Here is a 27,994-nt window from a genome sequence, read left to right as displayed (position 1 = left end):
GCATGGATTTATGCTCGGCTGTGTTATTCTGAGGGCTGTGTGCCCTTACTTCCCAGTTACCATGTTGACATTGAGTTGACTCATCTGCTCTTCCTTACATTGGTATGGACTTTGGAATTTGGAGAGATGGTTCCCACTGTAGTAACTAAGAGAAGAGCAGCAATAAGGAATGAAAGCTGAGACAGTAAAATGGGTACAATACAGATGTCCTTTAAAAAAAGATAGCTGGTGGTGGCGCATATAGCTGGTGGTGGCGCATAGGAGGATCTCTGTGAGTTCGAGTCCAGTCTGGTCTCTACAGAGCAAGTTCAGGACTAGCGCCATAGCTGCTGGGAAACCCTGTCCCAAACCCCTAGCCCCAGAAAAAAAGGAGTCTGTGAAGGTGGGCACTGGGACACACACCTGCAATCTCAGCCTTGGGACAGCTGAAGCAGGAAGATCACTAGTTTGAAGCCAACCTGGGCTGTATGATAAAGTTCTAGGCTAACCTGGTCTACACAGTGAGAAGACCTTGTCTCAGCAAAACAAATAAATAAATAAAGCTTGCTTGGGTCACTCTTTTGCATGAAGTATGTCATCAAATCCTTGGAGCAGCCTTACTGATAGGTTTATGATTCTTGGCTTATGGAGTGAGAAAGAGCAGCTCCAAGGGCTTAGACTAGAGTGAAGCAATTTCCCATCCCAGTTCCCTTTGAGAAGTGCTGAGGCTTAAATACAGTTGAACTCTTTTAGATACAGGGTGTGAAGTGTAGCAATCTGCTCCAGTTTCTGTAGGAATTCTGTCTCGTTCTTTGTTTAAGTGTCTTGGCGCTCAGCAGTTACAAACACCTGCTGCTCTTGCAGAGGACCTCGTTCAGTTCCCACTTCCCTTGTGGGGTGGCTCACAGGCACCCCTAACTCTAACTTCAGGCCGTCTATGCATTCTTCATGCTTCCATGGGCACCTGTGCACCTGAGTATGTGCACATAACACATATAACTAAACATAAAAATAAAATATTAAAAAAAATCTTAATCAATGGTAATAAATATAATACTTTATGACTATATAGGTTTTCAAGGTTTTTTGAAGTTTGTATATCAGGCATCTTAGATAATTAGATGCATAATGTGGTTAGAAATTTTATTTTCTTAAGTTCTCTTGACTAGAATTTGCCAAAGTGTGCTATAGGTACATACAGAGACATTTGAGATATATTGTATTCTGCATTTCTTTCTGCAGGCTGCCTCTGAGCCTATACATCATGAACCCACAGCTTTTTAAAGGGCAAGGTGTGGTCCGTACTAATTTTCATGTGTTCTTTTATTTCTTTAGAGCCAAGGATGGAACCAGGGTCTTTAGCATGCTAGTCAAGTGTTGTCATAGAGCTACCCATCCAGTCCCTGCTGGCATATATATAACTATTACCTCAGAGTATCTGGACTGGTATATTATAAAAACATACTTTTGGAAAATGCCAAATTAATATCTGGAAAGACACGTTAGTATTTAAGATCAAGGGTTTTTTGCCCAGCTATTCAAGATGAAGAGCTGTTGTCAACCTTAATTTTTATAGATACAGAATCATCTTTATTCAAAGAATCACACATTCATTCTTTTCTGTCTTAAACCATGAAAAATGTAAGTCATTTTTACAAGTGTTCTGTTAAGGTTATATGTGTCTGTCTGTCTGATGAGACAGGGTTTCTCTCTACAGTCCTAGCTGTCCTGAAACTCACTGTGTAGCCCAGACTGGCCTTGAACTCTCAGAGATCCTCCTACCTCTGCCTCCTGCATACTGGGATTAAAGGCATGTGCCACCACTGCCTAGTCTTATATGTGTTCTTTATAGTAAATAAGAGTCAGTGCATGTGAAGGGTCTCTTAAGAGGCTAATGCTTAAGAAAACTGGTACATATGGTATATACGAGACTGAACATAGTTAGCCAGAGTGGGATACTGTGGCAAGAGGTAGTAGTTTGAGGCCAGCTTGGGCTACACAGTGAGATCCTATCTGAAAAATAATCAAATACTTTTAAAAGAATATTTAGTAATAATGGGACATCCTCAAATTGTATGAAGGTACAAAGGCCATGAAGCAGATAGCAGTAGTGTTATCAAGAATATGTAGTGTTGTTCTGACAATGTAAAACAAGTAAAGAAAAAGTAAAACGAAAAACTAACAAAGCAAGCCCAAAAAGATTGGCAGAAATGAAAATACCAAAATGTTAACCTTGTGAATAAATGGATTAAACAAATATAATACCACATCTCAAGGTGTGAACACAGCCCTGTTTGTCTAGGCTTTGGGCCTATGTGTCCCATGTTTGGGAAACTCCTATCAGGAAGTCAGATCCAGATGTGGATTCTGTCTCCATCTGCAATTCCCGGAGGCAGATGGGTGTTTGGTGCAGTAGCGCCTTCATTTTTGGACCCAGAAGGAGGATATACAATGCATGCATGTATGGAATGCATCCTTTTAATGCAAGAAATGTCATGAGGGTAAATGCCATGAGAACCACGGGCTAGGGCCTCAACCTGAACCAATATTTCCCTTCCAGTTCTTTGGTAGGTGAATGAATCAGTTGTTTTTCTTGTTGCTATGACAGAATAGCAGACAGAACACTTAGGGGAAGAACAGTTGAGAGGGAAAGGTCAGTCTTGTGGCAAAGGCATGGCTGATTCATGGTAGCAGGAGCTGGTTATGTGGCACTATCCAGAAGCAGAGAGCCTCTCTAGTGGAGAATCCTCAAACAGTCTCGAATTATGCCTGCCAGCTAGACCCCGAAAATTCTGCGATTTCCCTAAACAGTGTCACTAGCTGAGCCCAAGTGTTCAAATGCTTGAGCCTGTGAGGGACATTTTAAATTCAGACGATAACAAACTACAAAAGTCTAAATGGGGGGGGGGGGGTAGGGCAGGAGATGGCTCAGTGGGTGAGAGTACCTGCTTCCCAGCCTGACAACCGAGTTCAGTGCCCTGAATCCAAAGGTGGAGAGAGTCCTGACAAGTTTGGCACTTCCCTCTAACACTAGAGAAAAACATAAAAATTGAAGAAAATCATTATAGAACAGCCCTTGGAAACGAGTTGACATTTGCCCTCTGCTCTCTGGTGACATTCTCCTGATGAGCTCAACTTGTCCCCAGGCTCTTCTTCCCCTGCTTTCTGGACTCTTGGTGTTCCCTGGGGCTCCATCCTCTGCACTCGTTCCTCTTGCTGTGTGACTCACTTCTGACACCTGCAATCTTACCTCTCTCTTCCCTCCTCTGGAAAGGGCAAGGAACTGGATGCAGAGGGTATACGCAGGCAACGTTACTCAGAGTGTCAGTCAAAACAAACACAGTAGAAAACAGCACTCTATTTTGCTAAAGTTAACTTATTTGATGACAAGAAAGACAGTCCTGTACCCAGGGTTATAAAGACACTAGAAAACACTCCATCCTGTTGCAGAAGCAGTAGCAGTTCCGTGCGACCTGGCTTTCTCCACTGCCTCTCGTCTCCCACCCGTCCAGACCCCTGTCTGATCACTCACTTAGGGCATGACTTTACTGGTGGCTGTTTTGTTCCTTCAGATTTCACTCCGTCACCCCTCCTGTGCCAACTGTGCCTGTCTGACTCACAGGTGTGTTCCTTGGGAAACGGAACCCGAAGCTTGTTCTCTGAAGCTCAGTCTTCCCCCTGCTCTGACTCATGGTCCTTCCTGGACCCCAAGCCTCTTGTGAGCACCCTAGTGGGCTGAGTGAGTCAACAGTAATTAACACAACTCGTGTGAGATACACTCTGCTAGATATTTTGAACACAGTTTAATTCTTACATTTTTAAATATTTTTCTAGATGGAATTTTATTCTTCTGGGCCACCTAGTTTGTTCAGATCCATGACTTAGAAAAGAATTCTGGTTTCTCAGCTAAACACTAAGTTGCTGCCGTTCACGCTCAAGTGTCAGTGGTTTCCACCTGGGCTTTCCACCCTTCTCCAGCTATTCTAGGTAAACACCTCATTAGAATGCAATCAGGGGTCTCAGTTGCCTGCCAGTAGGAACTGAAGACTGTCAAACTCACTCACCCTTAGAGGGGTAGAAGTTCTGATTTGACAAAATCTGCAGTGGTGTTAAGTGGGTTTTCTATGACTTTAGAATGTAGTTTACGTAATAAGATAGGCTGGATGAGATTTTTTTTAAATGTCCATATTGGTGAGATCACTTCATAAAGTTTTTAAATTGTAGGCATAAATCACAATGTAGATAACTCAGCATGCAGATTGATACTTTAGTAAATATATTGCAATATAAACTGTAGTGTTTCCTTTCTAGCATTTTCTAGGTTAAAAAAAAAACCCAACTTATCATACAGGGTACTCAGACTAAATTTTGCTAAGTGTTAGTTGGAAGAATTATTTACTGTCATTTCTTTGTGGCTTATTGTGAAAATTAAAAACAACAAGTTAAGGGAAATTGTTGCCTTAAATAAAAGCATGTTCATTCAATACTGCCTCCTTTCTCATTTAGTCCATCCATATTTAAAGATATTATTTTCCTATTTCCCCAATTGCATGCAAAAGTAGCATCTCCCTTTGAGAGGTTATACATACTGCATTTTCTCATTTTTCTAGCACAGACTGCTTTGCCCTAACTCTAAATCAAATATTTGGTAAATAAATATTAAGTGCTTACAGGAACGAGGAAGCTGGCTGGACTCCTGCTAACTAACCTGCTATTGTGATATTTAATCTTGTTGTCCTATCAAAGAATTTAACTCTTTGTATTACTCTCCATTGCTGCTTTTATGTCTTCCTTCTTATAATTGAGAAGATTGTCCTAAAGTTAGTACATCTGTACCATTCTTTGCTTTTAGTGCAAACATGTCCATATCTCTTCCACCTTCCTAAAGAACAATACCCAGCATGTTCTTTGCACCCTACTATTCCTCCTTCCCCATTTTATGTTCTCCCTCCCCACTTAAATCTTATTTCTGAGACTGCCCCTCTAAAATCAAGATAGTAGAGATTCTGTTCTAGCCTCTGTAGTGTCTCTCACCAGCTTCGTGACAGTAGGCAGCTCCCCTGCCATCTCTAACCCAGCAGACACATCGAGTAGGGATAGCTGGGAAGGAGTGGAGTATTACTGCCAGGAGTGTGGTGAGTGTGCAGTAAGCGGTGGGCATTATTCCTGCTGATCAAAGTGGAGTTGACTTCAGAAAATGAAAGGTTCGTGTAGGCTTAAGGATGTTTGAGTTTATCTAATTCCTTGTTTGGTTTTCAGATTAGAAAAGAAGAGTTTAGATGAATTAAGTTGTCAGTTTAATGGAGGAGGTGATATTGAGTTGGATTTTGAAGGATAATAAAATTTTTCTTAGTAGCACTTGAAAGCAGAGACAGAAGGATGGAGAGTAGTTCACACCAGCCTGAGTATGTAGGGAAAACATCTTTAAAAAAAACAACCAGGGAAAGAAACAACAAAAGAGAAACAGGGCTGAGGATGTTATGTGAAGCTGAGTACAGAACTCTGCGCTGCGAGGTCATTACTTCCGTTCTCAGTGCTATCAAGTGCAACAACTTGAATCTACAGACTGTGCTCTGTGGCCAGGGACCATTCTAAATGTTTTCGTGGATTGTTTTATTCCATCTTCAAGATACTGTTGTAAGATAGGATTTCTGAAGGTAGTCTCGCGCTGGTCAAGAAGGTCTAAAAGCATGAGTCAAAACCCTGGAGATAGGAGAGCTGTGCAGATTGCTGGAGTTGATGAGACTCTACAGGGACGAGCTTGACTTGGGTAATAATGGGGAGTAATGTGAACAGCATTACAGGAGGTCTTGATTTGCATCCTAAAACCAATTTAAGCTTTCCTTATGGGCAAAATATGGAGCAATTACAAACACATGACTTGGGTAAAGAGGACATGAAGTAGAAGTTGGGTTTCAGGCAACTTGACCTGTGGTGTGTACTGTGAAGCCCTGCTAAAGGCAGTTTGAACTATGTTCACAATATCAGGGTGACAATATTATAAGTAATTATTATTTCCATTGATTAAACTTTGCATCTCATGGTGGGATGTGGGGGGGGGGCAATGGATAGACCTCTAACACTTGTATCTTAGCACTGATGAGGCAGAGGGAGGAGGATTGTTAGTTCCAGGCCAGCCTAAACTTCATATCAAGACCCTATTTGAGAACAAACAGCAAGAGCACTTGCAATCCCACTCCAAAGAGATAAGTATCTCTTTACTTTCTACTTTGATACTATCTTTCAAATGCCCGCCCCTTGTACTTGTTACTTTTGTAACAAGATTGTTGAGGGTGCCTCCTGCTATCCCCTAGCTGAGTACCTGGCAATCACTCCTCCGCAGTCCTGTTCATCCGGCTCAGCTCCTCCACTAATACCTTTCTCTCTCCTACCGTGTCATTCCCCTTGGCATCTTTCAGAATCAAGTCCCATACTGCCATCTATGATGTTTGCTCAGCTGGTCTGCTGCCACACCTACAGAGAAAGAGAGAGTTGCTGGCTTGCTTGTTTGGTTTTTGTTTTGGACAGGGTCCCCTACATAGTCCACGCTGATTGCAACACGGGAGGATAGCTCCTGCTTCGGCCTTCTGAGTGCTGGAATCCCAGGGGTACCACACCTGCCCTGACTGCTTTCTTCTGCTGTGTTGTCGTTTGTGTCCCCTACAGAGATAGCCCATTATCACCTCTTTAGTATCTATTTGTGATATGGATTATAGCTCTTTTGACAAATCTCTTTTCAAAGATGTTTCCATTTGAGGAAAATTAAGTGTATTCAGCATATAACACTAGTATACATTTTTGCAGCATTGAGAATTTCGTATCGCTTTTGTTGGGGATACTTAGAAAAAGATGGAGGTTTAAGTGAAAAATGGAATAAAATGTTAAAGATAGTGTGGGGCCCATGGTTTTTCTTAAGGAATCTTTGAGTAGGAGAGCTAAGAAAGATTAGATCTGAGGCTTCCTCAGTGTCCTGCTTCTCAGGACAAGGATGTATGGAATGAATGTGGCAGAGGAGTGGAACTCCAGGGTGCTGGGACACCAAGAAGGACCTGGACTTGGATTACAGGGTACAAGGAGATGGATGGAGGACTGGTTCGAAAACAAGTGCTCCTTAGCAGGCATGTTGCATGTAAAGGGCACACTGATTTGCATGTAGATCTAAGTTGGTCGTGGATGATTTGAGCGTTTCTAGAAAACAAAGAGATTATCTCAGCCATGCCCATTACTTATGGTGTAGGAGGTGGACAGCATATAGCCACAAGCTGCTTGGCAGTCTGTTCTGTGTTGCTGGGATTGGAACCCAGGCCCTCGTGCACGCTACCAAGGGTGAAGATTAAATAATTTATTTCCTTGGCTCAATCAGTAGACACTATTTTGTCTTCTAAAATCTTATGTTTCCCAACTATAAATTCTCTACTAGGATTTTTAGTAGCCTAATATTATAGGCCTGGGGACTGCTACCATAATGTTTAGCCAATGTTTCCCTAACTGTTGAACCTAGCTAAATACAGGAGCTGTGTTTCACAGTGAATCCAGCAGTTCTTTGGGTTCCCGGAATGTGGTATGGTCTCCATGGCTCTGAGATCTGTCTATCCCTCCCTCTCTTCTCCCCTTCCAGAATGCATGCTTAACTACATGATCTCACTGGGATAGCATCTCCCAGACCTTTTGTGAATACTTAGAGCCTCACCCTAGGTGCAGACTACTTCTTCCAGTTCCAATAATAAGCATTGGTTTTCATTCTAACTCCTAGGGAGAGGCAGTTAGTAAACCTCGATGCTGGAGGAAAGGCAGGTGAAAGTCCCACTGCCTCCCAGAGATGAGCTGTCTGTCAGTATTGGAGTTTTAGGATAATCTTGGAGAACTGCAGTCTGTATTCTGCTTGTCCGCTTGCCCCGTTTGGTGTAGCAAAGCATGTTCTTTTAGGACAAAGGTCGTAATTAATGTTACATAGAAACAAACCTAAGAGAGATTGCCTGTGCACGCTAAACTAATTAACAGTTCATATCAAACCCTGTATTTAAGTATGGTGATTATTTTTACTATGTAGCCCTCAGGGACGAAAGCAGACTTACAACACGTTTTTAAAATTGTGATGAACATTTGGAATTTTGCCGCCAAACTTTTAAAATTCACCCTAATAGCTTTCCCGGTTTATAAAATATCTCACTAAAAAGAGGTATCTGGGTGCTTATTTTCATGTATAATACAAACCAAATATTAGAAGTCTTATCAACACCTTTTTTTTTTTCAATAAACTAACTTTTACTCTCCCGTTCCTGGTGTGGCCACCGAACTGCCACAGGTCTTTGATTCGATTTTACAAAGTTTCCCAGAGAACAGATGGTAAGAGTGTGAACCTACAGCTACACTGAAGTAACGTTTTTCTAATACAGCAGAAATGCTCAAGCTAGCTAGCAATATTGGATTGGGTCTGGGATTTGCAAACTGTTTCACCAAAGATTGTTACAATTTGCGGTAGTTATTCTGCTTGCTTCAATTAAACTAAAGGGGGTGAATAAAATGTAGGCTTGGAAAAAACTACTTTGCAACTGAATATATGAGTGAGTGGGAGATTGACCAGTGATTTGATGCAGAACCTGATCAGAATTATAACTCAAAGTTTGTTTGACTTAAGAGTAAGCTTGTGGTTTCGCGTGCATTTTTATTTCCAAGTTCCTGGACCTCCCGCACTGCGCTGCGCTCGCCCCGCGCGGCCAGCTCCGCGGTGACAGGTGCCCGCGACCGGGACGCAGGCCCGAGCATCCCGGCCGCTCGTGGCGGCGGCCTTTCCAGGGCCCGCGGGGCGCCGAGAGCCCGGCGCACCTTCTCCCGTCCGAGGAGCGCGCAGGGCGGCGCGAGGCGGCCGGGCGGAGCCGGCGAGGCAGGCGAGGCAGGCGGCCGGCGGGCCGGGGGTTGGCGGGACGCGCGCTCCGTGCCGCGCCGGCGCCCGCTCGAGCCCGCGCTCCCCCCGCGCGTGCCCGCGCCGCTGCGCGATGCAGTGTGGGGAATGGCTGGGGTTGGCTGAAGAGCGCACAGTGGAGTTTTAATGTCCGCCATGTTGGCCATGGCGTATTGAAGAGAGCGAGCGAGCGAGGCGCGGAGCGGCACAGCCTCCCACCCTCCCGGCTGGTGTCAGGGCCCGGACGGCGGGCTTGCGCTCCGCCCCCAAGTCCCCGGCCGCGGCAGGCGAGTGGAGACCGCAACCCCGGTTCTCCATGATCCCGCTGGCCGGGGCCGTTTCCCCAGAGCGGAGAGGTATCTGCTGCGCCTGAGATGAGTAAACTGTCGTTTCGGGCGCGGGCGCTGGACGCCTCGAAGCCGCTGCCGGTCTTCCGCTGTGAGGATCTGCCCGACCTGCACGAATACGCCTCGATAAACCGGGCCGTGCCGCAGATGCCCACCGGAATGGAGAAGGAAGAGGAGTCGGTACGTGTTAACTCCCCTGTCCGACCCGCCGCCAGGCCCGCGCCCTCCGCTGCCCGCGGCGGCGGCGGAGCAGCAGACCCACACAAAATGGCCGCCATCTTCTCTCCGCCGCCGACTCTCGGTCGCCGGCCGGGCCGGTCCCCCGGCTCCCCGGTGCTCGGTCCCGGGCCGCTGCGGCCCGGCAGGGCCCCCTCGAAGGCCTTGCGCCGCCCCCGGCCGCCGGTACCCGGGTCCCGCGGAGTTCGGGGGCCCGAAAGGCACAAAGGGGTCACGTGACGAAGCCGCCGGCAGCCATTTTGTGGTCTCAGTTCTTGGGTTGGGCCTTGTGCATCCGGAGAGGGAAGCGGGCTGGGCGGCGGTGGGGGTGCAGCGCGCCGGGAGTGGGCCGCGCCTGCAGGCCCCCGTCGGGCCGCTGGGTGGCGCTCCGGAGCCGGCGCTGGGTGGCGCGGCTGCGGGCTCAGGCTCCGGGCGCGCCGGCACGTGGAGCCTGCGAGGGGTCCGTTCTGTTGACCGAGTCTCTCCCCTTCCCGCAAGTACGTGCGGAGGGTGCGCCTTGTTTGCACAGACGCCTTTACTTTTAGAGAGGCTACAACTCGCAGTGTACCCTTGCCTCCCCACGCAGGGCTGGTTATCCTGGTTGTCCGGGCGGCTAGAAGTCAAAACAACGCCCCCACTTAGTTTGAGACAGTGTTGCAGATTTGTTTACAATACGGAGGGCGAAAGAAAACAATACTGCCCCCCCCCACCACCATCACCTATTTTGAGACAGTGTTGCAGATTTGTTTACGATACGTAGCTCTCTTTTAAAGCCTGCAACTTTTTAGTTGTTTGTAAGTTAAATTTAGGTTGGAGAAGACCTGGTTCAATAACTGTTAAAACTCTGAAATTTTGGAAGAGCTAAAGTTGAATGAATTCTTCACAGATATCCTAACGGGTGGGTTGCAGTAGTTTGATTGTTTATACAGCTAATAATAGATGATTTACTATAGCCGTGGCCTTTACTTTGCTGTAGAAATTTGGTTCGGACCCCGAGACAAGAGAATCTTCCTCTCATTTCCCCCAGATCTTTTTTTAACATTTTAACGTGCTGCCCTCTGATTCTAAGGAATTGCATACGTTGGTTTCCAGGTCCAGCCACTTATACAGGGTGCAGTGTGTTGACAGTTCAAGGAAGTCGAGGATTCCCATGGACTTGTATGTTCCAATTTTGTTGTGGAAATTGTACTGTAATACTTCTGTTGGCACTGTAAGAATTTTCTATTCTCTGTAATGTTTTTCAAAATAAAACTCTTTAAACTGCTTGGGTTGTTTAACCTTTTAAAGTAAAATAGTTTTGGTAGTCAAATGTGACTTTGGGGAGGAGGGTCCCAGCGAGTGCTAAGTATGCGGTAGTTGAGATGTGCGGGAGTAGTGTTCTGACTTCTCAGCAGCTGACTGTCTGTGAGAGCAGTGCTCTGATTTTGACCTGTATCAACTTAGAGTAGAATGGTGCCATTTGTTTATTTTTAAAATAAGCTATTTGTCTCTTTTCTTTCAAAAAAATTAAAGTACTTGTGACTGCAGAATCTTGTCTTTTTGTTTTATTTTTGTTTCTCCATGTTAGTTTTACAGATACTATCGGGGTGCTGGTGTTACCCTGCTTGTAGCTCTTGTGCATCTGAGGTGGAAATCATTAATTAGGCAAGCGCAATACCCACAACAGTACACTTTAGAAGCTGAGTTAGGTCTTGCTTCTCTGAGTCTTTTGGGCAGTCCTGAGAGCTACAACCTAAAAAGAGCTGAGTTCAACCGAAGGGTCTGTCCGTGCATGTTAGCATTTACAGATAATTTGTTCCCTGAGACAGTATTGGTAATATGCAGTGACTGTCACTGGGCTTTAACAGGTGAAGGTACAACTTTTGTTAGATATGGAGATTTCTTTTTCCATCATCTGTTTAGAATTTTTCAAGTCACAGCCAACTAAAACTGTGTATGAGTAAGCCTAGGTCTCTTGCTAGAGAAAGATGAAATCCTTGGTAAACAAACTACTCCACAGTGTTGTGTCCAGCCACTGGTGACAGGCTCTGTAAGTCACGGTGTTGGAAATAGTATGTTGTGCAGTACTGAAGAGTACCAAACATGATGTAATTTGGAGTTAATCTTTTGTACTTGCAAAAAGAAGAGTTAAAGCAAAGTTCAGCCATGGGGCATGTACCTCCTAACAGCTCCTATAGCCTAGAACCTAAATTGACTGTGGGGTTTGGAAAAGGGTGTGTCATCTTAATTTAGTGTCCGTCTGGAGACTATTAGGATTTAGTTATCAAATCCAACTTCATGGACTAATAGGATTCTAGTTAGACAAAACAGGTTTAGATGAGAGTGGTTTCTCACTGCTGAATAAAAAAGCATTTCATGATAAAAAAAATACATCCACAGAATTGTAGTATGGCATGTATCTATCTAAGGATATAATTGTTGCCTTTATAATGTTTTTGTGATTAAAGAAATCCAGGTCTTGATCTGACTGTAGCCCAGGCTTGCCTTAAATACACTATCCTCCATCCTCAGCCTCCTGGATGCTGGGATTAAGTAAGTGGTAGAAATCTAGCGCTGAGAGGATAACTTCTTAGTGTACTCTTATTCTGAATGAAGCTGTAAACCTGGTAGCACAAATCTGTAATCAGGCTGAGGCCAGCCCAGGGAATTTATCAAGACAAGACCCTATCCCCAAATGGATACAAAAGCAAAGGACTAGGGCCCTCCCTGCTTTAGTGATAAAATGTTACCTTGTGTTAAGGCCCTAGGTCCATCTCCAGTACCTTTAAAAAAAAAAAAAAGGTGAATGTATTGGCCTAATTAGGTATACTTAATTTTTTAAAGAACAAAATAAGGTAAATGATGACACCCCCTCCTTTGGGGGGGGCGGCAAAACATCATTACTCCATATAAAACCTTTTTTAATGTAGAACTAAAAAATAACGATTGTAGCGCTTGAAACATTTGACTAAATTGTAAATGTTGGGGATTAAATGTTTCAATTGGTTCAGTGTAATAAGTAGCAACTTGCTAAGCCAAAAATTAATAGTTAAATTGGGCAGTGGTGGCACATACACCTTTATTCCCAGCACTCAGTAGGAAGAGGCAGGCAGATCTCTGAGTTTGAGGCCAGCCTGGTCTACAAGATCTAGTTCCAGAACAGGCTCTAAAGCTACAGTGAAGCCCCGTGGGGGAGGGGTAACAGTTAATGGAAATTTTGTATTTAGTCACAATAGTAACTTCATGAGGAGCAGTGAAGCAGTGGGGACTAAAAAAAGACAAAAGTTTATCAAACAAATGAGAGGTGGATGACCTGTTACCATTTAGCATCTCTTGAATATGTAATTTCATTATAATACTTGAACAACTCCAATTTTACTTATAATTGAAGGGTACCTTTCCAAAGAGATTAGCACTATTAGATGGGTTTGTTACAGGTGACTTACACGATTAAAATGGGGACTTCACAGTTTTCTTGTATGGAAACATATTTGCAGGTCTTAACTGGTTGGTTGTTTTTAAAATGGTGTTTGACAAATTGGAGTTTCTTTTCCTTTTCCTGAGGGCATAAGGAACAGGCCATTATTTATGAGGAGTGGAGACTTAGCCTGTCCTGGGTTGACTGGGATAGTTGAAGAAATTGGAATGCAAGTGATACCACGTCGATATTAGCCACACTGTTAAGACTGGTAGAAATCTATCATAATCCAACTCTAGATTTATAGGATTCTAAGGAGACACAACAGTCTGATAGTCCTGCCTTGTCTCACCTTCATTCTGGCCTGATATATAGAGTAGTGTTACCACACCCATGTAAAGAATTCATAGACAGTTTTGGTTTTTTTCTTCTAAAACCTTTTTAACATAGGGGGAAATTGTAAGTATGCACATATTCCTAATATAAAAAGCTCTGCATTTAATTTTTTTAACAAAGATCTGGATTTTCAGTTTCATAAAAATAAGTGATAAGCTTGAGCTCTGAAGAAAAGGGGTTTTTGCCCTTAATATGCTAAGCCAAGTTTAATTTTATCTCTTGGGTCGAAAGCTGTAAAAATTCAGCCCATTTTTCCATCCTGTCAGTGGTCTTGCAGATGAAGTGAAAGATCCACTGCAGAATTTAGAAACTATGGACAGTGTGGAGTAGGAAGGAATTGGGGAGAGTTGGGCATTTTGCATTAGGTAGCAAAAGATAATTTGAGAAAATAAAGTTCAGTTTCCACTTTCAGTTTGTCTAGGATCTTTGGTTATCTGAGACAGCCTGTCAGGTAGCTGAGTTTTACCATGAAACTCCTGATCCTTGAATCTACCTCCTGGGTACTCGAGTCACACCTGCATTGACTGAGTAAACATTTCTAGGCTGGGTTAGAGATTACACCGCTTCTTGGTAAGCACTCAACATTTTGTGAAGTCTTTCTTTGAAAGAGAAGGCTCATATTTTCTTCAAATGGAGACGTCTTCATTTTAGCTCAATATGGCTAAATAATTGAAAAACAGGACTAGGCAACCCAGAAAGAAACTGAAGAAAAAGCTACCAAAGGGACCCATGAAAAATTGCCATGCCTGGTTGCCTTAAGTGTTGTTAACTTTTTCTTCTAGAACTTTTTTTTTTTTTTTAGTTTTTCGAGACAGGGTTTCTCTGTAGCTTTGGAGCCTGTCCTGGCACTAGCTCTTGTAGACCAGGCTGGCCTCGAACTCAGAGATCCGCCTGCCTCTGCCTCCCAGTGCTGGGATTAAAGGCGTGCGCCACCACCGCCTGGCTTTCTAGAGCTTTTAATATATTTATTTGGAAACCGAGCTCTGTAAAGGAATGCACTCAGCAGTGATATATCATCTTTTCCAGAAACAGGAGGCTGTTCAGCCCAGCACAGAGGCATGAGTTTAACATCCATTTTGTTTTGCAGTTTGCGATTTGGAGTTAGTTTATTCTCAATTTTATTTTCTTAAGGAATTATGATAAAAATGGATGGCTTATATATATATAAAGGAATCTTTGTGGGTTATGTTTAATCAGCAATAAAATTTTTTACCAAATTATATTTTTCCATTACTAGAATTTAATCAAAAGCACTGTTTAAATACAGAACAAGCAAGGAATAAAAGTCTGTTTCTAAAAGTTTGTAAGTCTCAGAAAGAATTGAATACTATACCAGTGTTCTATTAAAAACAGAATGGGCTTTATATTTTGTGTTCCATGGCGCAGCATTTAAGAATAGTAATGGTAGTGAAACAGCTATGGAAAGCATATAAATACACAAATTAACAATATTTGGTAGGGTCTTTAAGCACTTGTTAAGTGTTCTGCTTACACGTATGAAAACCCTGACTCTCTACTTCTTAGAATTAGATAACACACAAGGAAATGAAACTTTATATTACAGTTAGGTAGTTGTTTCTGGGCACACAAGTGACATGAAAGTATAATATAACTTAGAGGCAAGAGAGTATATGTAGCTTCTGAAGTAAGCTTTGGAACATTAAAACGGTACTTCTAAAAGCCAGACCTGATGGCTCACGTAGTTGTACAGAGAAAGGGCGGGTGTGGTCAGAAGCTACCTTGGGCTGAAGAGTAAGATCTGTCACAAAAGGGAAAAGTAACAGTGACTTTCTGGTGAGAGTAGGTCAGATTGTAAGGAAATCACTGACGTAACTACCTTCATAGAATTCCTCTCAACGGATTGCTCAGTGCTGTTATCTTCAGCATGCTCATAGGTTGAACTCTGCTAACTTTCTTAAAACTTAGTGGTCAGTGACTGGAGTGGTGAAGTATTTTTAATTTAGTGAAGTCAACTTTGCACCTTTAACTACAGTGAGTAAAGTCCATCCAACAGTCATTGTTTCTGTTGTAAATAGGTAACAGACTTGCTGGCCTTGAAGTTTGTGGCAATCTGTCTGGGTTGCTGCCTTACTGAGTGCAGGCATGCATTCTTGATCAATATGACATTAGCTTTACAAAGCTTCCTTCAGCCTTGGTGTGCATTGTGACATGACATAGCTGACTGAATTGTGCAACAGGTCCCTCAAACTAGTCGTTTGGAGTATGTACCTCTGGGTATTGGCAGGTACACACACAACAACTTAAAATGTCCTGTGGGTGATATTTTTCTCGGTTCCAGTATTCTTATGTATTGGAATGAATCAGTTTAATAATTTAGAGCCCCAAATAGTTATATACACTAAGAAAATGCTCCTAGACCGCGAGTCCTTCCCCAGGTCACTTACCCTTCCTGGGTGGACCAGTCCGTTGGTGTTTCAGCAGGGTAACAGTGAGGAGTAAGGAAGGCCTGCGTGAGAATGGTGAACACACAAATGCTCTATAGTGCCAAGTACTAGTCAGTTTTAGAATGACCTTTTTATTGATGCTCAAAACTAATTTAACGTTTATGTAACCTGAAATCTTTATCTGGTATAAAATGTGTTCTCTAAAGAGTTCCACAATATAGTTATAAAAACTGTCTTTAAGTTTAATTAGGGAGTTAGTTAGAACTAAGTCTAGTCCAGCCTCTGCTGTCGCTTGGGTATACAAAAGGCCATGTTTTCTAAGCTGTGAAACACAGGGGTCCTGAGCTATAATAGTTTCCTGCTAACGTGGCATTGTGCTTTAAATCTTGGATGAATTAATGGCACCATTTGCTTGTCATTTACAAAGAAGGTAGTCAGGGTTCTTGAGTAATTGCTTCTGGTTTAGTCTCGGTAGACTCAAGTTTAAAGCCAAGTTCTGAAGGTTCCACAGGATGAAATGGATGAAATGGTCACAGGGTACTTTGGCTGTTGTGAGAATTTGAGGTTAGGACCAGAACTCTGTAATCATGGTTTCAATTAATGTTTATCAGTACAGGAGGTCGGAAGTTTAAATATATAGATATAGTAGTTTTGAAGTATAAAGTAAAAATTTGGTTGTTATTCTAGAGATACTTGAGTTGAAAGGCATTGTGCACACAGTTACACAACCAAGCCCATTTTGTTCCCTTAAGGAGCAAATGCTGCATTCTCTGGGAGTCTCATGAGTCGTGTGGATGCAGCAGTGACCCCCTTACGCTCCAGCCTGTTGACTTTATGAAGGTGGGAAAGCTATCTGCTTCGATTGCAAATGGTTTTGAGAGTCTGAAATAGTGTCTGGCATGTAGTAAATGTCAATATTTAATTAAATGATTGGATGAGATTGGAGTGTATAAAAGTAAACTTTTAACATGATTCTTAAGTGGCAGTAAGTTAAAAACACATAACTCCAGATAGAAGAAAGACAGTTTTCTTTTAAGTAGTGGTAAAGGTACCCTTACTTGGCACTTTGGTAGTAAGAGCCTCAGGGTAGAGAACTTTCCAGGTAGAAAGCCCAAGGGTAGAACCAGAAGAAGACTTGTATGACCAGAACATGATGGTGGAGCTGTAGAGCACCAAGAGGCCTGTGGGTGGGTCCTCAGGGTGAGGAATTAGAAGTGCTTTGAAATAAGGTTTCTTATAACGAAGCAACATACTCTGCGAGTTGTGGAACCTTTAGAAGGTAGGACCTCGCTGGAGGAAGTGAGTCACTGGGGCAGTCTTGAAATAGCCCTCCCTGTCTTACTTCCAGTGGACTTGTCTTCCTTGGTCAACACCTTATAACAAGCAGCTATGGCAACATCCTCCAGTTACCCTGCTTTTCCCCTCATTGTAGTGTTATATCCCCTTAAACCATGAGGCAAAATGAACCTTTCTACTCTTACATTGCCTTTGCCTGCTTTTTTTTAAAGCGGTGACCTACAACTCAGGCAGGACTGTTAAAGGTACCAGCGAAGACGATGGGAAAATCTAATGCGGTAAAGTGGTGGAAAGGAATGTTCATTCCTAGAGAAATAGTAAAAGGCTAACGGGGAACATGGCAGGTACAGGGGATGCTTTGGAATGTCTTTGCTATGAAAGGGACTGAGGTCTACAGATGATCTCTAAAAGCTAGTTGCAGAGTCCTAACCCAGACAAGGGAAGTGGAGAAAGATGAACCACAGACCGCTTTGAGAGTCTTCGAGTCACAGCACAGGGGAGAAGTCACAAGTACAGCCCGGCAGCTCACTGTGGGGAAAAGAAAGAATTCAGAGTTTGGGTGCATAGAAGGGCTGCACACAAAGAGTACCAGGGATCCTGAGGTTGCTCTGAGCTGATGAGGAACTTCCAAGTGTGTGAGAGAAGGAGGGGGGTGTTCGAGAAATGTTACCTTGCCTGGCCACCAGGGACATCCATCTAGAAAAGCACTTGTAAATTATCACCAGTTTTATTCTAGGCTAAAGACTGTTCTGGGCTTGCAGATATTGAACACTAGGGCTCAAACACGTGTGGGTTAAAGCAACTTGAGTTCCAGAACAGAGACCACAACCCTTGGGAGGTAATAATACACAAGTATCCTCAGCACAAAACTCAGCATTTGGCATCCAACTAAAACTACCAGGATGGCACTGGGAAGGATGAAGCACACCTGTAATTTTAACACACTGAAGCTGAGGCAGGAGGATTGGTTTGAGTTTGAGATCAGCCTGGACTTGATTTTTGGTACAAAGTGTAAACAGTGGGGTTTATCTAAGGTTGAAGTTTTTTGGCAAGTTTAGAAGAGGATGAGAGGAATGCTGAAATCACAAGTATTTGTGAAGCAAATTATGATACTGAGCCATGGGAATCTAAACTAGGTAAGCAGAGGAAGAAGAAGACACAGGGGAGCTAAGAATAGCAGAAAATTGATAGAGAACGTACTGGAATGGAAGGTTCCATTGAACTGATTGTGAAAATAGGAGTGTGCGGATATGTAAAGGGAACGGTCAGATAAGGAAAGAGCACGGTGCTTGAGTGTAGGTTTTAGAGGTATAGTTAAGTGGTGAAACCAAGCTCTCTGGTAGAAGAACCTCAGGAGTGGTGGTAGAATTTTTTGTGAGAGTTTTGGTATTGGGTGATAATAGGTGTGGATACTCTTAAGAATGATAACAGGGTGTGGTATTGGGGATGTGAAGCTCTGGCTTACCAAAGCATGTGGCAACTCTCAGAAGAATATGGTCGTATTCAAGGACAACAAAAAAGCATGGTGTCGGCTAGCTGTGGGAATGAAGGAAGACAGTACCACACTTGTAGGTTTGTATGTTAAGGAAAAAGACAGCTACACAAATGCTCGAGACACTGCAGAACCACTTAGAGCAGGAAGGTGAGGGAACTGGAAATAGAAGAATTGGAGAAGTCATGACGAGTGGAGAGCTTGAATCACATTAGCCACTGTGAGGTCAGAATGCTGGGAAGAACCAGAGTCATCCCATTGTTCTGATACTCTGCAGTAATAGTTGATGTGCTGCGCCCCCCCTGCCGCCCCCGCCCCCGCCCCCGCTGGAGGCTGAGCTGCAAGGGGACCACGATGTGAGTCTGATGAAGGGCTGCACATGGGTAAAACTTCCAAGCTCTCTGAACTTGGAGTGATACTTATCACTCCTCATGGTCAGTTATATCCTTTTGAGGTGTGCAACAATCCTCTTGCCACTACCTCCCGAGTGTTGTGATTACAGATGTGCGTCACCATGCTTCATGTACTTGCTGAAGAATTTTTATGTAGCACAGCTGTTCTAATGTCCAGTAAGTAGACCTTTATGTGTTGTTAGGGATTTTTTGGGACCTTTCCTTTCTCTACATCAGTTCTTGACAGAGAATTAACTATTTTCCTACCTGGAGACTTTCTGGGAGCTTTAGAGGCTACTTTCAACTGTCACAATTACTGGGATATTATTGAGTTATTAAAAAGTGGCCTGTTCCAGGACTGGCTCCAAAGCTGCAGAGAAACCTTGTCTCGAAAAAACAAAAAACAAAACAAAAAACAACAACAACAACAACAACAAAAAGTGGCCTGTATACATCTCACAATAAAAAGTAGTCCTACAGAACATTTTAAAATATTTATGAATTTATTTATACATATGAATGCTCTTTCTGCATGTATGCCAGCATGACAGAAGAGGGCATCAGATCCCATTATAGATTGTTGTGAGCCAGCATGTGGTTGCTGGGAATTGAACTCTGGACCTCTAAAGGAGTATAGGACGTGCTCCTAAGAGCTGAGCCATCTCTCCAGCCCCCTACAAAACATTCTAATAGATAAGATTTATATGTGAATTACCTGAATCTAGGCCCTAGTCCCATGTTTCTTGTTGAAGTCATGTCTCTGTGAGTTCTTTCTTTTTTTCATGTAGTTTTGAGACATAGCTGCATTTTCCAGGTTGCAGTTAGTATGTAAAGTGCTATATAGTATACAGTTATTAGATTTTCTCAGAATTTCTGTTGTGGGCATTATCACCTCATTGTAATACTTCAGTGTAAGGACTCAAAATCATTTTAACTGCTTTTGGTTTTAGTCCCTGAAGGCTAGAACTGCTTAGAATGTTGTACAATGTCGACAGCTTTCTATCACCTGAGGACATGAAGGTTGGGGAGTGCTTTAATAGACAGTGGATTTGGTTTTTATACAGTCTAGTTTATTTATGATTTATTGTGGCATAATTCAGAAGAATTGCTTACTGGACAAGAAAATCAATTCAGATAAATCATTTTCCTAACTGTGTGCCCAGTTTCCCATGGGATGTCTCAGGGGTGTAAATGCATTGTGAAAAAGTTATTAGCTGTCTAAAGGATTCACATAGAGGAGGGGCATTCCGTGCCTTCTAACATGTTATGTGTATTTTCGTATTTTCTTACTTTGTTTTGAGATAGGATCTCCCTGTGTAGCATTGACTGGTATGGAATTCACTATGTAGACCCAGTTGATATCTAACTCCTGGAGATCTACCTGTCTCTCCTCACGCATGTGCTACCATGACCAGCTATTTTAGTAACTAAGCTCGTGAAACTACCATTCCACTGATATATTTAAGAATTCTGTACAAAGGTTAAAGCACTTTCTCGGGAAGGATTATCATTGTTCTTTGTCTCGAGATGAAGATGCAAAACCCCTTCCTGTCATGTCTAGGGGCCTGGCGTCATGTAATGTCTCCATTGTAGTCTTTCACTTTGCTCCTTTGCTCTTCCTGCCCCGTTTTCCCCTTTTTGTTTGTTTCATTTTGTTACTGAAGAGCAGAACTAGATTTAGGGAAGGTGAGAAAGAACTCACAAGAGTGTCAGGGACTCCAAGGGAAACCTGTACTAGTAGTTCTTTGCTCCATGACAAATTATTCCCAAATTTAGCAGCTTGAACCAATACTTATTTGTAGTCTTTGGATTTTTCTTTGGGCCACCAGCTCCCAGATAATGACACAGAGACTTATTAATTATGAAAGCTCCGCCTTAGCTTTGACTTGTCCCATTAGTTTTTATACTTAAAATTAACCTGTTTCTTTTCATCTGGCTGTGCCTCATTTCTCCACACTACTCATGCTGCTCCCTCCGCATCTGGCTGGCCTCCCTCCGCACCGCCTTTTTCCAGAGTTCTTTCTGCCCCGAAGTCCTGTCTAACTATTGGCTGTTCAGCTTTTTATTACACCAATCACAGCAATACATTTTCACACAGCGCACAAATACCCCGCAACACTTACTTCTTAATACCGAGGACGGAAGATCTGGAAGTGGCGTACCTTCATGTTTACTGGCCTGGAGAAGCTGTCTTTCCAACATAGCACCTCACTTCCTCCAGAATAAAAGTGTCAGGGGAGGGCCGTAGTCTTTTATGATCTGATCCCAGAGTTGATATACCGTTAATATTGCTGTTGGAAATTAGATCTCCCTGGGCAAATGTGAGAGGCTTTGCACATGGCCAGGACTGAGAGGCATCACCATAGGATTCACATCCCTCCACATAAAGCTGATTTTTACTTACCTGGGCCCAAAGCCCCCAAAGGTTCATCCTGCTACAGTATCAGCTCAAAGGCTGGTATTTTACCTAAGTCAATTCAGTACAATTGAGAGTTGCTGGGTATAGTTCCTGGTGTTCAGCTTCATGAGCATTATTCTTGATCTAGAAAGCTAAAAATATAGGTTATTATTACCTGCCCTTTCTCAACATGTAATACCGAGTCATTTGTTTGGTTTCTACCAACATTTGGGCTTCCAATGATCTATTTTCTACCGCCCCTTGTTTCTTTCAGCTCGAGACCAGTGTTCTATATATATAATTCTTTAAAAAAAAACTTTTGAGTCTTCTTCAAATTGTATTGTTCTATTAATTGAAACTATTTGTATAATTTATTTATTTGGTTTTTCTTGAGAAAGTATCTTGTAGCCCATGTTGGCCTTGAATTAGCGTGTAGTCAAGGATGACCTTGGATTCCTAATCCTGCTTCACCAGCCTAGAGCTGGTGTCACAAACGTGACCTGGCTTGTGTGGATAAGTTTCTTTGAGCTCATCCCTTTACTAGTCCTACGGAGAGACAGCACTCTTAAGTTTCTGAAAGGCTTTATGAGCTAATCTGTGAAACAAGTACTCTTGGCACCTTTTCTGATCCTTCTGAGGTCTCAGAGATTTGCAGCACGAGGCAAGGCCTGGACCTGGTGTCTCAGCACTTCCCTGGGATCCCAGTCTATGAGTGGGGAGGCCTAGGGAAGGAAGATGGTACTTACTCTCAGCATCCATTTCCAAATGTTTGCTTTATTTATAAGGAGATACTGCAATTTTTTTTCAAAGCCATCAGCCTGGCTCTTGTTTTAAGAACCCTTATTTTAAATATTATTATTATTTATTACTGTGTTGTTACTATTTATTACAGAAAAATAAAAGCACTTCTAACTTTGGTTCAGAAAATCTCCCAAGTTCCAGCACCCAGTTCACTAATCAGACAAACAAAGGCAGTGTAAACTTTGTGCCTGCACTTAAGGCTGTATGCCCCTTGCTTTTGTGTTCTCACCTGTACAACCATGCACAGCCATGTGACACACTGCCAGGCTTTAATCAATGTCCTCGTCACTAATGCACTCACTTTTGTCCATGGACCAGTTCCAAAGGTATTCTGATATTTTAGGGGTTTTGTTAAGGAAGCAAGAAATCATTACTGTTACTGTGCAAGTACCCTGAAGTTAGCAGCCTGAAACATCAGACATCTATAATCTCATGGTTTCAGAGGGCCCAGGAGCCACTTTCCTGGCAGTTCTGACTCAGGTTCAGGAGTCCTGCAGGACTTCCAACACTGCTTGCTGGCAGACTGCTTCCAGACTCAGATTCTAAGCCCATGACTTCCGTCCCTCATCACCCAGGCCTCTCCTTTGACTGCACAGCGTCACTTCCCCAAGAGACACTTAGAGTGCACCCAACGGCTGGTCTTGGGTTACCTTGTCCTATAAATGGCAGAGCACCCCTGTTCCCCTGCTGCTCACACGTCAGCCAGATTTTGAAGACAGAAGCAGATGTGTCCCCGCTACACTACAAACCTCTGCCCATTGGGCAGTGCTGTCCTCCTTTCCAGACATCTCAGTAAACCCTTTTTACTGTCAGATGACAACTATCTTACAGTTTCTAAGTGTCACAGCTCCTGAACACTAGAGAACAAGTTAATGCATATAATTGCTCACCATGCTAAGCCCTTTGATGGGAAAAAGCTGAATATTGAGGTAACAAATGTTTCTTGAACTAATGCTTAAATAGTTCTGGGAAAGCCAGGCAGTATGGTGCACGCCTTTAATTCAGCACTTGAGAGGCAGAGACAGAGGCAGGTGAATCTCTGAGTTCAAGACCAGCGTGCTCATAGAAAAAGAAACCCTGTCTCTCATATATGTCTGGGAAACAGGCACTCAACAACGTCATATTCTAAATGATACTTAGCATTTGTTTGTTGGGAGTGAGACAGGTGAAGTAGAATTTTAAGATTGGGTTACATGAAGGACAGGAGAAATATAATAAATCAAAACTGTAAGCCTGGGAGAATGTCATGAGCTTTCCTGAAGCATAATCTGTGAAGTTCTAAGCTGAGTGTGCTAGCTTGCACACGAAGAGCTACATTCTCAAAGTGTGATGCTCATGACGTGCCATCAGCAAACACGTCTTCTCTCATGGGCCTTAAAATTCATATGATGAACTGGGCAGCATGAGAGGTCTGTTTAAAGTCCCAATTTTTCTTTTTTTTTTTAAGATTTATTTATTATGTATACAGTGTTCTGTCTGTATGTATGCTTGCTGGCCAGAAGGGGCACCAGATCTCATTACAGATGGTTGTGAGCCACCATGTGGTTGCCGGGAATTGAACTCAGGACCTCTGGAAGAATAGGCAATGCTCTTAACCTCTGAGCCATCTCTCCAGCCCCTAAAGTCCCGGTTTTTTAAAGATGAGAGATGACTTTGATTTGCAGCAGTTTTGTTGCCACTCAGTGTAAGCTTGCAGCGGTTCCTGAAACGTCAAAGATGAGAATAAATCACATATTCTCGAAGTTGATCTTTTACTTGGAATTAAAACTTTTTTACTTTAATTTCCATTTTTCCGGTTTTAAAAAAAATTCTTTATTTTTACTTCACATGCATTGGTGTTTTTCCTCCATATTATGTCTATATGAGAAGTGTCACATCCCCTGAAACTGGAGTTACAGAAGGTTATGAGCTGTAATGTGGGTGCTGGGAATTCAACCTGGGTCCTCTGGAAGAGCAGTTGGTGTTCTTACCTACTGAGCCATCTCTCCAGCCCCTAATTTCCATTTTTCTGATCTGAAAATAAAAATTGATGGCAAATGCTTTCTTCCTACCTACAATAAAGTTCCTATCTCCTGTCTGGCAGTGGAGTGTCATACCTGAGAATTCTGTATAACCTTTTTTCTTTTGTGGATTTTCCCCTGTTGTACATTTGCACTAAGATAAAACAGTGGGTTTTTTTCTTCTGTACACCAGAAACTATTAAAGAATCTACTCCATAATTACATGTTTCTTGATGTCCTGTAGCTTTTGCAGGTGTTTGTTTGTAAACAGGGTCTGGCTATACAGCCCAAATTGGCCATGAACTCTTTGGTCTTCCTAGCCTCAGCCTCCTCTAAGTGCTGGAATTATAGGCACATGACACCACTCCCAGTTTTATAAAAGAATTGCTAGCCCTTTGAAGCACAATAGAAACTCAGAGAAATCACGTTCAACCTGAAGATCCAAAAAATAAAGCAACCAGCCCCCTCAGTCTGAAAATGGTGATCCTGCCTCCAGGAATCTCAGAATCAGACTGTGTCTGAGAGCTGTCTCCTCCTGTTTTATAATCCTCTCTAGGGCTGGGATTAAAGGCGTGCACCACCCAGTTTCTATAGCAAACTCATGTGGCTATGGGATTAAAGGTGTGTGTTACCACTGCCTTGTCTGTAAGACTGACCAATGGAACTGTTTTACTCTAAGATCTTCAGGCAAGCTTTATTTATTAAAAGACAGTTGACGTGCCCTTATTAGCGACATCTTGACTTGAATTCTGTCTCTTTCTTACCCAGCCTAAACAGCTTGCGTCCTGTTCATACCCAGGTTGCTGAATTTCAGAAGAGAGTTAGGCTGGCAAGAGGTTGAGAATTTTGTTGGGCAAGTTCAGGCAGGCTAGCAGACGTTAAAATTACCCTGAATAAAATGCTAGTATCTAGGTAATTTCCTAACTATTTCTAATATTAAGCAAGTAAAAGTGCTTGCCATGGACGCCTAATGACCTGGATTCAGTCTCCAGAGGCCATGTGAAAATGAAAGCAGAGAATCTGACTCCACAGTGTTGCTCTATGGCATCCACATGCACACATATCACACAAAGAATGCTAATACAGTTTTTAAACCATTTTAATGCCGCATTGCTGTACTACTTTCCTAGTTTAGGGGACAGTGTTTCTCACAGACATAAGTAGTTTCTCACTGAGCAATCTCAAATTCTAGTTGCTGCCTCCTCACTATTCAGAAATCAGTAGTTCTTTGAAGACAGAAAATCCTGTTGCTGCTGGTTTTGAAGTGGTGTGTGATGCTGTGCTGACTAGTTTTATGTCAGCCTGACACAAGCTAGCTACATCTGACAGGGAACCAAGGTTGAGAAAATGGCTCCATAAGACCTGACTGTAAGGTATTTCCTAAATGGGGGGAGGGTCTAGACTGCTAAGGGTGGGACCATCCATGGCCTGGCGGTCCTGGGTTCTGGAAGAAAACAGGCAGAACAAGCTAAGAAGCAGCACTTCTCCATGGCCTCTGCGCAGCTCCTGCTTCCAGATTCCTGTTCTGTTTGAGTTCCTGTCCTAACTTCTTTTAATGATAGACTATGATGTGTGAGTGTAAGCCAAGTAAACCCATTCTTCCCCAACTTACTTTTAGTCATGGCATTTCATCACAGCAGTAGAAAACACTAGCTGGGACAGGTGCTCATCTGGCCTGTTGCTTTTGACTTCGGCAGCCTTCAGGTTCCCTTTGGCAGCAGGACCAGCTCTTTATTCTCATTATTAAAACATTTCCCCACTGTTTCCCTACTGAGTTTCTAATCTCTCATGACCCTTAAGTCCCAGCGAGGCCACTTCCTTAGTTGTCCGTTATGAGACTTTCACAGGCTGTCATAGTAATTGCTGCTGGCACTTTTGTTTTCTGTAAGTTGGTTGGTACAGTCTTTACTTTAAGATTCTGAGCTCCAAGTACTATTAGCGTTGAATTTAAATGCCTCCATTATTTGTGGCTAGGTTGGTTAATTTACTCATACATTTCTACCAAGTCTATCCCAAGGTTCTGTTTGCTCCTGTTGAATTTAGAGTTTTATCAAGACACTGGTTTTTCCATGTGATTGCTGTGCTAAGACAAGTTTCTTAACTGCTGGATTTCACTGCCACGCACTTGTCTGACAGTAGAGATCCATAAGTGTGACTCTGACTTGACATCCCTTTCAGTTACCAGATAGGATAGGGAAGGCTAGACTGTAAGCAGAAAGCCTTTCTCCATCCTGGTGGCCTTGCCACAAAGACTTACTTATATCACTGCAATGCCCTTTGGTTGACTTGTGGCTTCCGTTCTTCATAACCTCACCCCTGGATGCAGACTGGCAGAGTAGTCTCAATCCCAAATGTGACTACTGTAGTGAAAGTAAAAGCTTAGGAAGATCTATGTCAAGTCAGCCGTTAAATGCTCTAGTCAGAATTCGGCTAGCAAAAATGATGTAACAAACCTAACCATAAAGGAATCCGTAATTACAGTCTTATTAGCATATGGCTGAAAGAAATGTGAATATTTGGAGGTCATACTAATAGATCTTCCCTTAGGGCAGAATGAACTCATCTCCTCGGTGCCTACCTGAAAGTCCCAGGTAACCACAGCGCTAAACATGAAGTCTTTTCTTCAGATGAGACACATAATTCTGTCTGTAGGTCTCTTGCCCTGGATATAAGTGAAATCCACAGGATATTCTTGTTCTTGGCACGTCTGCCATTGTGAGGAGGCTCCCTGCTCCATAACTCTTGTTGCTTCTGTGTTGACATCTGAGAGATTTCTTTTGCCTTTCTCAGCTTCGTCTGATGTGTGCTCAGGCTTTGGGAGCTGGAACAGTTCACAGCCTCCTCTCTGCCTATGGCAAGGCAGACACAGAAGCATGCCTCTGATTCGTGCAGGTCTTGATGTCTGGTTGGTAGTTACGCTTTGTGCTGTGTTGCTTCTTTGTTGGCTTCCTCTGTGTTTTCCATTCTGCTCAGTGTGCCAGCTAGTGTTCTTGTCCAGATGCGGCTCTTCTAAAAACTGCCTCCCTGCTGACTTTGTCTGTGTCTGTCTGCCCATTGTCTCTCCCCACAGAGTGTGTGTGTCTTTCTGTCTGTCCTTTTGTGTAATGCCAAACAGAACAACCAATGCACTGTTTTTTCTTCCTCATTTTTAAAGCTTCCCCCGGATTTAGTTAAAGTATGTTATCGGCCTTTTCAAGTTGTTATAAGTGATTTTCACCATGCACGCTATATATTGTTTTTGTTCTTCCTGACTTTTGAATCTGTGGTGTCTATTTTAGTTTTTCTTTAATGTTTCAGGTTTTGTTTGTGCCCCCTCCCCCTATTTATATGTTAGGATAGGCATAGGTCAGGCTATGGTATGTCTGTAGTAACCGCCTCAAAGATCTCAGGATATAATAATGTCAGAAGTTTATTTCTTAGGCTGGCCGTGGTGGCACACGCTTTTAATTCCAGTACTTCAAGGCCAGCCTGGTCCACAGAACGAGTTCCAAGACAGTCAAGGTTACACAGAGAAACCCTGTCTCTAGCTTCCCCTGAAAGGGGATGGGGACTATTTCTTGCTCTTGTCACGTTAGGTCCCCATGGGTCAGCCGGGGCTCCAGGCTGCCACAATAATCATAATTTCAAACATGGTGATGCTAGAAAGTGCTTTGAAAGTCTCTGAATCTTAGCCTAGCAGTTAAATGCCTATAAATTTTGATCACAAAACAGCTTCCAGTAAGTAAATGGAACAAAGTCCCTGATTTTGAACAGATGTTTAACACCACTCCTGTGCCAGCTTGTATTATTGCAATGTAGACTTGCCATTTTAGACTTCTAAAGATTGACTAGCACTGTCTGTTACAACTTACGTGTTTGGAATGAGATCATGGCTACTTTTTTTTTTTTTTTTAAATAAGATGGGCCTATCATTCTCACCAAATTTAATGGCATTCCTAAGTTCCAAATATAACACGGTTTACTTAGTGTTTGT

General features: G+C 42.9%; 1 protein-coding gene across 3 annotated transcripts in view; it reads left to right on the top strand.

Annotated features, from left to right (window-relative positions):
* The window catches only part of Epc1 (enhancer of polycomb homolog 1), a 105,059-nt gene that overhangs the window by 17,779 nt on the left and 59,286 nt on the right, over nucleotides 1-27,994 (top strand). The window contains exons 1-2 of one of the 3 annotated variants that reach the window (XM_050152691.1): nucleotides 9,114-9,408; nucleotides 10,537-10,973. The exons of 1 other annotated variant lie outside the window; for it this stretch is intronic. In XM_050152691.1, coding sequence (XP_050008648.1) covers nucleotides 9,256-9,408; nucleotides 10,537-10,569 — 186 coding nt within the window. In that variant the 5' untranslated portion in view covers nucleotides 9,114-9,255 and the 3' untranslated portion in view covers nucleotides 10,570-10,973. Of the gene's footprint in view, nucleotides 1-9,113; nucleotides 9,409-10,536; nucleotides 10,974-27,994 lie in introns of those variants that run through there. One more of the 3 variants, XM_050152688.1, reaches the window with a different exon arrangement.

The sequence above is a fragment of the Alexandromys fortis genome, unplaced genomic scaffold, assembly GCF_014885135.2.
Source record: "Alexandromys fortis isolate MF-2015 unplaced genomic scaffold, M_Fortis_MF-2015_v1.1 scaffold_54, whole genome shotgun sequence".
NCBI lineage: Eukaryota > Metazoa > Chordata > Mammalia > Rodentia > Cricetidae > Alexandromys > Alexandromys fortis.
Note: the sequence above shows the minus strand (reverse complement) of the source record. Positions and strands in the feature narration are given on the sequence as shown.